The sequence below is a fragment of the Sparus aurata genome, chromosome 6 (genome assembly GCF_900880675.1).
Source record: "Sparus aurata chromosome 6, fSpaAur1.1, whole genome shotgun sequence".
Taxonomy (NCBI): Eukaryota; Metazoa; Chordata; class Actinopteri; order Spariformes; family Sparidae; genus Sparus; species Sparus aurata.
Genome location: NC_044192.1, coordinates 29,135,795 through 29,145,782, shown reverse-complemented (window position 1 = coordinate 29,145,782; position 9,988 = coordinate 29,135,795). Strand labels below are relative to the sequence as shown.

At 43.0% G+C, this 9,988-nt stretch overlaps 2 protein-coding genes across 2 annotated transcripts; one reads left to right on the top strand and one right to left on the bottom strand.

The window, feature by feature from the left end:
• The first annotated feature begins 890 nt into the window (after positions 1 to 890).
• Positions 891 to 7,256, top strand: LOC115584035 (netrin-4). The gene is made up of 10 exons (XM_030421373.1): positions 891 to 1,926; positions 3,059 to 3,531; positions 3,880 to 4,200; positions 4,486 to 4,612; positions 4,732 to 4,920; positions 5,138 to 5,354; positions 5,481 to 5,608; positions 6,046 to 6,114; positions 6,250 to 6,420; positions 6,563 to 7,256. The coding sequence occupies exons 1-10, from the start codon at positions 1,836 to 1,838 to the stop codon at positions 6,697 to 6,699; spliced, it is 1,923 nt and encodes a 640-aa protein (XP_030277233.1). The 5' UTR covers positions 891 to 1,835; the 3' UTR covers positions 6,700 to 7,256.
• Positions 7,257 to 7,441: 185 nt separating this feature from the next.
• chchd4a (coiled-coil-helix-coiled-coil-helix domain containing 4a) lies at positions 7,442 to 9,747 on the bottom strand. Its single transcript, XM_030421374.1, has 3 exons — positions 9,564 to 9,747; positions 8,995 to 9,093; positions 7,442 to 8,640 (listed from the first exon to the last, which is right to left on the bottom strand). Exons 1-3 carry the CDS (start codon positions 9,583 to 9,585, stop codon positions 8,279 to 8,281), a joined length of 483 nt encoding a protein of 160 aa, XP_030277234.1. The 5' UTR covers positions 9,586 to 9,747; the 3' UTR covers positions 7,442 to 8,278.
• Positions 9,748 to 9,988: the final 241 nt, after the last annotated feature.

The following is a 9,988-nucleotide window of genomic DNA, read 5'->3' as shown; positions in this document are numbered from 1 at the left end:
TGAAAAGATGGGAATCTCATTTCCGAGTGTTTCCCTGAGCCGGAGCTGGACTGTAAATCAGTTCAAAAGCAGTCAGAAACTATGTATGCCTCTAACATCACCAGATAACAGCTAATCCCTCATAAACGGCATTGCCCTAATCTCCCATAAAGCTATTCTTAGCATATACTGCACCACTGGAGTGAGACGAAAGGAGAAACTGCGAGATGAGAGAAGATGGAGAAAAGCCCCTGGGGTTTTTTATTATGTGGAGGCCTAACAGACACTATAGCTGGTGTTGGAGCGCAGAGCAGGAGGATGAAAGGAAAGAGCAGCGTGGGGTGAATGAAGACAAATGTACAGCGGATGGAGATGGAGTGATATACGAGTTGAAAGACTGAGGAAAAGGAGATAAAAACTTGAACAATGAGAAACACTTAAAATCAATACAGATGGACAAACGTCAGATTAATGAGGATTGATGACTGGGACATCCACTGCTGGCTGCTCCTTCTAAAACATCATATTGTATTTTTTGTTAGAAACACACAACACACATCATTGGCGCATATGTCACTGCTCAGTGATTCTCTTTTTGTCCTCCACTCTGGGGGAGAGCTAGCCGGCAGGTCTGTAAACAATTTGTATGGCATTAAAGACATTTATGGAAACCAATCCAATTATGCGCGTCCATTCCAATTTTCTGAGCCTCCTGTTTTTGAAGTTGAGCCATAAAACTGAAGAGACATGATGTTTATCCTCCAACTCTGAAGGGGGGGATACATCAGGCTCAGTGAAGGACCTGACATGTGTGGTTAAAAAGAGTCTGAAAAAAGAAAGTCTGTCATGTATCAGGCCATGTGTTTATTTTCCACTGTTATAATGAAGAATGGCGGAGCAGACAGATGGGCGAATTCTTTCCTCCTGTCCAAGTCATTTGCATGAAAGTCCAAGCTGTCAGATTCTTTTGGTGCCACAATGCGCCATCAGGCTGCAAATAACTGCACCGAGGACTATTTTTGTCTCCCTGCTCAGGTTTCTTCCTGCCAGACTTCAAAGAGACCTGTAACTTGGAATTACTGCCGCTGAAAAACAGGAGGGCAGAAGCAGATAAACTAATTTCCTTGCCCTATTACGAGGCCCTGGTTAGTGGAGGGACCTGGTGTAGCTGGTATGCGCTGCGCGGCTGGTTCACATTAACGAGATCGTGCAAGGCGCGAGTCTGTCCTCCTCTGCGCACGAGACTTTACAGAATCCCGGTGGAGGAAAATCTTCCGTTTGGTTTCGAGTTGTTGTTGCGGTACGACGTCCTGACAGTGTGTGTTTGTATGTGTGTGGGCGGGGTGGACCGTGGATAAATAGAGCGCGCACTCCTCTCCTGTGCGTAAACGCGTAGAGCGCTGGACTTGGCATGGACACGGAGCTCTCGGGTTGGCTGTGAATTAATGGAAACGGCATTAATAAATTAGCACAGAAAAGGGTCTATCAGTTTCATTTGTTCCGCCAAATTATTGGAGGGAAAATGAATGAAGACAAGCATTTATCTAATGGAGATTAGTAACATTTCGTTCGTTCTTGGACAAACCAGCGATCCATATTTTGCTGCAAGGGGAGCGCACGAACCACGTCAGTCTGAGGGATGTCCGAGCTGTTCCTGAAGATGCCCTGAACTTCTCCCATCGAGGATATTCTCAACATTATTCGTTGCAGGACATCGGACAAATAGGCTTTGCGCATTGTGTAATTGGCAGGGAGATGCGCTTGTCCGTTTCATAGGCTCCACATAATGTTGGGACTAATCTCTGGTGGAAGGCGTTTATCGCTCCGTGCATGCTGTAAACACAACAGAAACAAGGATGAGAGTCTCTAGTATGCTTGGCAAAGGTCGACATCAGGTGCTGGTGGTGCTCTGTTGGCTGTTTCTGGTTGTGACGCGGAGCGGAGCAGGTGAGGCACACCATCACCATCATCATCATCATCATCTCTGCTGCAGTTGATGATATTTGTCTGAATCAGTTGCGTCACAGTGGCTTAACTTGTCTTCTCGTTTGACACCGTTTGGTTTGGCTTTAGTATCAGAAATAGTGACTCATTATTCATGCAACCGATGACCTCATGGTGTCTTATGCTTCGTCGGTTAGGTTAGGTTAGGTTTGTAGGTTACATTTTATTTGTTTTTGGTGACCTAACAGTGACGTAAAGGTCATTCATGATAAACTCGATAGTGCTGCTGCCTTGTGTCCATTACATGTAACCCGAGAGTATCAATGATGTCAGGGGGGGAGGGAACAGGATTCTGTGTCACATCAGAACAAGCATCAGTGGCACAATGGTCAGGAAAATTAAATATTCATGGCAGACACAATGAAGAGGACTGTCCATGATGCAGGCATGTGACTCAAGATCATGTTTTTCTGAGGAAAGTCAAGTCACAGGTTGTGTCAAGATAACCCTAACCTGTCTAATGGTGATTCTATGGGCAATTGAAATTGAAAAAAAAACCAAAAAAAAACAAAACAAAACACTGATAATAATTATAAAAAATAATAAACTCAATCAAACAAAACTTTTATCAAGTATTTTTTAATTTCCTCTCAATCAGAAACACCTCTGATTTCGACGTTGACGACAGTGAATCTTTTTAATATTTAAACTGAAAACATAAAAATTAACACAGACAAGTCATCATGTGTCAAGTTAAGTCAAGTCTTAATGTCTTTAAAGTTGAGTGTCAAGTGTTTTATTTTCTGTCATGTTGCAAGTCACCAAAACAGTAACTCAAGTCAAGGTCACAATTACTAGTGTTTTGAAAAGAACCTAAAAGTCATACTAAAACTAAAGATGTCGTGTTAAAATATTACTTTGGCAAAAGTGAATGTCACCTATATGAATTGTACTTCAGTAAAAGTATTTACTGCATTTAAGTACTTAAAGTACGAGTAAAAATGACTTAAATTTAAATTCCTTTACTGCTCAAGTTGTCCAATGATGTTAGTCCTTTTTATGTCACTAGCAATAAAACTGCTAAAAACACTGATCTCAATACCTATATTTTCTCTAACATCACCCTCTGCATCAGTTTCCAGATGTGTGGACCATGCCTGTAGTCCCCCCATAGGGAACCTGGCTAGTGGCAGGACCCTCTTCACCCTCAGCTCCTCCAACACGAGCTCTTGCCTCCATCCTCCCGTGACCCCCCACCTCTGTCCCGAGGACACCCACCCTCCAGCTCACATGACCGACGACCCTTTCTTGCATCCGGATACCTGGTGGGCATCGGGTCCAGGTACTGCCACGCAGGAGCTGCAGGATGAGATCCGGTTGGACCTGGAAACACAGTTCTGTCTGTCCCATGTTGTTTTGGTGTTCAGGTCACCTCGGCCTGCTGCCATGGCTGTCGAACGTTCAGCTGACTTTGGACAGACCTGGGAGGCCCTTAAGCTCTTTGCACACAATTGCAGCTTGGAATTTGGTCTACCTGATGATTTTACTCAGCCAGGCTCTTTGTGTACATCCCGATACACCAGCGCTACACCCTGCAGTGGGGGAGAGGTACAGTGAGAGAGTATGCAGAAAGATGCAATTTATTATCTTCAGTGTTTGATAAAGTCCTTATAAGAGCTGTTTATTGTTGATAAATCTGCACATTTCTTTCTCATTAATGAATTTGTTGTTTGGTGAATGGTGAAAAATGCCCAAGATGATGTGCACAAATGTGTTTTGTCCACAACCCAAATATATTCAGTTTACTGTCATAGAGGAGTCCAGAGACCAGAAAATACTCAAATCAGAGAAATCAGAGAAGTTGGACTTTTGTTAACATAAAATGCTTATCAGAATAGTTGGTGATTCACAACTTATCAATAAATCATTGCAAATCTGCTCTTCTTCTCCTCTCAGGTAATATTACGGACATTAGACCCCATCAGTGTTAAAACAGTGGACCCGTACAGTCCAGAGGTCCTCGCCCGCCTCACCATCACTAACCTCCGCATCAGACTGCTAAAAGCTCAAACATGTCCGGCACCTGTAAACCTCCCTGTAGAGCAGATGAGCCCCACACCCTCAGCGCTGACCTCCACATCCACCACAGAAAGCCCAGCCTCAGCACCTTATGCTATTTACACTTTACTGGCTAGAGGGACCTGCCTGTGCCATGGACATGCAGAGTACTGTGTACCACACAACAGCAGCCAAGACACAATAAAGGACAGAAACATGGTGAGTGATTTTCTATGTGTGTGGATGTGCTTCTAAGTTAAAGAACAGCCAGTGATAAAAAAAAAAAGACTCTGAGGGAAAGTCTCTGTCAGTTTCCTTTGGCCTGTGTTCTATTACAGCCTCGTATAACACGTGTCAGGATGTCAGGTCCAGATGAAAAATGTACTTACTAATGGAAAAGCCCCAACTTAAAGGGCTTTTGATTGACCTGCTGGCTCTATTTTAGATTTATAGATCTAGACAGCAGGTGTGAAGTAACTGAGCAGCCCCAGATGTGTCTTCCAGGTGTCTGGCAGGTGTCTGTGTACTCACCACACAGCAGGAGAGCACTGCGAGAAGTGTGCCCCACTCTACAACGATCGTCCCTGGAGGCCCGCCAACAGCAGCAGCGGGGAGTCCAACCCGTGTCAGAGTAAGTGAGTCGGTGGATGCTCGAGTCGCTGACTCATCACCCCTCCTCATCCTGCTGCCCTCACTTTGTCTCTCTCTCCTCTCTCTGACTGCTGCAATGTCACTCCTCTGTGACTTCAGGGTGCCAGTGCCACGGTCACACAGATAGCTGTCACTTCTCTCAGCGGGCATGGCTTTCCTCCGGTGGCACCAGTGGGGGCGTTTGCGATGACTGCAGGCACAACACAGTCGGGCGCAGGTGCCAGCGCTGTCGCCACAGCTACTACCGCCACCCATCGCTGCCCCTCAACTCCCCCCACGCCTGCACACGTAAGACACTAAACAGGAGAGAGGTCTGGATCGGCTAATGTGTTTTCAATGGGTCAGAAAAGCAAAAAGAGGGGGCTTCAATTCAAATAATTCAAAGTTAGGGGAAATGAAACAGAACCATAATGTCTGTAGCTCCATCTGCTGGAAAATGTTTGTAAAGTCATGATTTGACAATAAAAGAGGAGACGATCTAATGTCTCGCCTCTCTTTTACTCAGGCTGCAGGTGTGATCCACAGGGATCTTTGCCTCCTCGTGCTGGAGAGGAGGGACCCTGGTGCCACCCTAGGAGCGGGCAGTGCCACTGCAAATCTGGTGTAGGAGGCATGGCCTGCAGCCACTGCCTGCCTGGCTATTGGGGTTTTGGGGAGGAGGGCTGTAAACCCTGCGCCTGCCCTCACAGCTGTGATCCAACCACTGGAAAGTGTTTAGACAGGTCCGTTAATTTCTTAATCCACAGCCAAATTCTTAACACATTAACACAGAACCTAAAAATTAAACTCAGTGTGGTTAATTACTAACAGTGAACCTTGACCTGATGGGTTCCATTCTGCTTCTGCAGCTACTCAAATAATCAGGTGTTCAATGTGCCGATCGGTGGAAAAATCCCTGATTTGGATCACATGTTCACATATGAAGAGGAGGTGCAGTGGTCGAAGGAGCTCGCAGTCTCTGCTCTGCATTACACAGGTGAGTGCTGTAACAACACACTTAGGTCTGTCAGGATAATTACTTTTTATGGATGATAACTCAGATAAACAATTTTATTGTCTATTCAAGACTATTTTACAACACTGATATGATGATAACACAATAGTTCATAAAACGTACATCTTTTCAAAGATCAGTGGACTTTAAATTCTTTAGAATATCCAGATATTGGACTGGAAATGTATAAAACCTTAAAACATTTGAAAAAACAAGCTAAATATATATTATAGATAAAATAAAAACAGACAGCCATATGTATGATAACATATATATGACACGTCTATCACGTAATTCTCGTACTGCTGTTCTCTTTTACCTGTGATGTAAATCTGATTTGCAAGCCCTAAAACTGTGGGATCAACGTGTTTCATACAGTGCAATTATGGATGAGAGCATAACTCAGTGTCTGTACACAGGAAAGTGTAGTTGTAAGGAGAAGAAGCTGCGAAGTGTGTCTGACCTCTGTAAGACCAAACATGATTATGGTGAGTAAAAAAGTGCAGTTTTCACTTGAAAAACAGTTTTTATATATTAACATAATTATATTGAAGACTGCTGTGGCTACTGCGTCTAATTACCTTCTCAGTCTGCTGTCTGTCTTTCTGTGTTACCCATAACAGTAATCAAGGCCAGTGTGCTGTCTGCTCATGACAAAGGCAGCCATGCAGAAGTGCAGGTAAAAGTCCGTAAAGTCCTTCAATCAGGACAAGTGGCACTCAACCTGGGGACCGTCAGCATCTATCCTCTGTCCTGGACCAGCCGTGGCTGCACCTGTCCTATTCTAAACCCAGGTAAGACATGTTCCAAAGTTTGTGATATATACACAGATTTTTTGCATGAAAAGTTGAATAATTAAGCCAACCCAACAAAGACCTAAAAGTTAGAATATATCATACTAACACTCAATTTACAATGTCTTACCTTTCTCACCAGGTATGGACTACCTGCTAGCAGGCCCAGAGGAGGCCGGGACAGGTCGTCTACTGGTCACCATGCAGAGTGTGGTGGTCCCATGGACACCAAGACTGGGGCTACTCATATCAGAGGGCCTGAGGAATGGATGTCCATGAATTATATAATCCAAAAAGGCAGCTCGCAACTCACAGGATTTCACATGGAAATGTGTGCATCAGTGAAAAAAAAATACAGAAAAGGGACAAAAAACCACTGGACAACATGTTGAATCATCAGGGGGAATTATCCAAGAGTCACACTCTTGATGAGTCAAGGTACCCACAACGTGTGGGTGTGCAACGCAAAATAAAGACCGATTGTATGGTCATATTTAATAAGCTGTACCTGACATAAAAGGCTTTATTTGCACTTCAGATTTATTTTTCATGGCAGTTAAAGCTGATAAACATTCTAGGTTCAGGTCTAGTTCCATATTGGTAAATACCTCGATTTTTCAAAATCGGTGTCTGACAAATTTCTTATTCAATGTTTTATTTTTTATTTTTACTGGCGAAAAGCAATGTACAAAAGATTAAATATGGGACCGGCCAGATTTTGAGTTCAGTTCTTTCAATATCAAATATTTGTGTTATAAATTGTAAACATAACAATTATTGAAAGCTAAATCTCTAAATGTGGGTTCAATAAAAGCTAACATTCCAAATATACAAGATTTTTAAGGCTGTAAAACATGATGGTGTGGCTCACAGTCATTCATTTCCCACAAATGGTAAATCTTTTTGCCAATTGTAGCGATTCAAGCTCTCAAAACTGCAGCTTTCAGTGTGTTAAGACAAAAATGTATGGAATAAAAGGGTGTCATGCTTTGACTTTAAAAGAACAAAAGGAAGAGGGAAGTTGAGATTGTTCGACGGTCACTTTAATCTGGACATTGTTGGACAGTGGTTCGAGAAAAACCCATCAGATCTTTTAAGGCCCGAATGACACCGAATGGTGACGACAGCACCAAATCATAGACAGTAGACAGTGTTAAGACAACATTTATGCAGTGACAAACCACTTTGGTCAAGGCCAGATACAGAGATCATTAATATAAATGACGACCATTGTTCACACGGCAACAGATGAATATGGAGACCCTTAAGTTTCGACAAACACAGTTACAAACATGTTAATATCAATGCAGTGTTCACTGAACAGAAGCTGTGACAGTAGCTTTGTTTTCTTCCAAATGATCAGTGCTTTGGTCTTTCAAGTGATGGAAAGCAAAGAGATTCTACTGTAAGAGTCCAAACTGAGTCAAGGTAGAGTCTTAAGATTTCTGTCAAATGCAATTATTAGTGATAAATCAGTGCTAAGTTGACATTAACAGGACAACACACATAATGATTGTTAACAGCTCTCCTGTTTGATATGAGAACACGCAAATTAAATTAAATTTCTATTGCATAAGAGTGAATCTTTCAGCTAATGTCCCTGCAGCAAATAGCTTGGCCCGCTCTCATTAAAATATATTATTCAATGATATTTAACTGTGCAGCAAACAAAGCAGCCTATACGTATATTTCTCTGCGTTCACAAAGTCCTTGCCCTTGAGGGTCAAAGCGATGTCAATAAACCCTGTACGTTGGCTTAAACAGGAGAAGAGACTAAACAGAGATCCTCATGGAGAGTCTTTATACTGGGCAGTGCTCATACTCAGAGATCAAGAGCCTGGATGAGAAATGAGTGAGCTTAGCTGGCAGTCTGGTCGTCTGTAGGTGACATGCTGTCAGATGGGACAGCCGACTCAGGTTCTGAAGAGGCTGGGGCAGAGTCAGTTTCAGATGGTAAGGCAGAGCCCTCGGTGGGGGGGTCGGAGGCAGAACCAGAGTTGGACTCTGCTTTATCTTCCTCCTGAGGATAGAGCTCTGGGTACCTCTGCATGCACTCCTGCATATTACGGAAGTTGTCGATGCACTCTGAGCCCTTGACCTCTTCCTTACTATAGTGGAAGCAGGAAAAGGCCTCTTTGAACTGAGAGCCACAAGGTCCGCTGGCCATGCCGCCCAGGCACGGGCAGTTCCAGTTGATGTCTCCATTTGGAAGGATCAGACCTGAAGAAACAGGGAGCCAGACAGGAGTAGATTAATAGAATACCTGTCAAAATCATTTTGATATCAATACATGGGCCGATATTCTTAAACAGAAAATAAAAATGACCACACATTTTTTTGCAATGATCCCTCCAATTTGATTATATATTTGTGAAAGGGATACACATGTCATCTAGGCATTAATAGAGTTCAGTAATAGTGAATAATCTTATTGTCTAAAATGACATCAGTGCACAGAAACAGCAAACTTCACTATCAGTTTTCTTACTGACACATAGTAGATATATGTTGATACTGATCTATCTGAGATATTGGTCGGATCTACTTTTCCCCCACACAGACTAAACGACTGACCTTGTTCCTCATAAGGGTCATCTGGGTCCTCTGCAATGAGCTCAGCGTTGCTGGGTGTCTCATGGTCTTCCCTGGTCACGAAGATGATGCGATCTTTACCTAAACGACAAAAAAACCACAACAACAACATGGATTATAATACATTCTCAAAGTACAAGTTCCGGTGCAGGATATTATGTTTAATGCTTAATCACTTCACAATACCACAAGTAAAGCATAGCTGTACTATTTGCTTGTCGGTGACCCCTGGGGGCCCAGCATACCAGCACCTTTAACTAGGGTTAACCTGCTCTGCGTTAGCTAGCCCCGACAGTCTCAACAATGCTAGTGACTTCAAATACGTCTCAAAATAATGCGGGACCTGTGTATTATGCCTTTACAAAGCCAGACGCTAATACATACCTATGTTTACTATTGCTGGGGGCTTAGCTTCCCCGCACCTAGCCCGGTGGCTAACCTACTGTAATCTTAATTAACGTTGTTTCCAGAGAGTTAGCCTAGCATGGTGACTCGCTCGGTGACATTGCTCTGCCATGGAGTGAAAATGAATTAAATAAGACCGTCATTACCCTCTTGTCTGCAGTATGACATGTCTGCCGGTGTTGTTGAACGTCGAGCCTTGTACTCCGCGGTAAAAGAGGACTAGTGTTACAAAAATTACTCAACAACAGCGAGGGTTTCATTTGACAGGCTACCCGGCGTCCAACAGCCCCGTTATCCCCCTCTGACCTGTCCACATGTGGGCGCACATTAGTGACGTCACACGGTCTTGTGTAAAACAAAAAAATACAATTAAATAAGAATACATTAAAAACAGGACGAGAAAAAATATCATAACTGCCTTTAAAGTATAATAAAAATGTTTTTCGTTTAATAAAACTATAAAATGTCTACAATAATTTCCGCACTTATATGTTTATATATGTGTGTTGTACGAATACATGTGTTTTAAAAAGGGGGACATTAAAATGCATTGTGTTTGAGAATAATCTTA

Bases quoted from the DNA above. Each gene is read 5' to 3' on its own strand.
- chchd4a (XM_030421374.1), bottom strand. From the start codon at position 9,585: ATGTCATACTGCAGACAAGAGG. The intron at 9,094-9,563 runs GTAATGACGGTC...TTTGTCGTTTAG, and splicing joins GTCATACTGCAGACAAGAGG to GTAAAGATCGCATCATCTTC. The intron at 8,641-8,994 runs GTCAGTCGTTTA...CTGTTTCTTCAG, and splicing joins TGACCCTTATGAGGAACAAG to GTCTGATCCTTCCAAATGGA.
- LOC115584035 (XM_030421373.1), top strand. From the start codon at position 1,836: ATGAGAGTCTCTAGTATGCTTGGCAAAGGTCGACATCAGGTGCTGGTG. The intron at 4,613-4,731 runs GTAAGTGAGTCG...CTGTGACTTCAG, and splicing joins GGAGTCCAACCCGTGTCAGA to GGTGCCAGTGCCACGGTCAC. The intron at 6,421-6,562 runs GTAAGACATGTT...CTTTCTCACCAG, and splicing joins CTGTCCTATTCTAAACCCAG to GTATGGACTACCTGCTAGCA.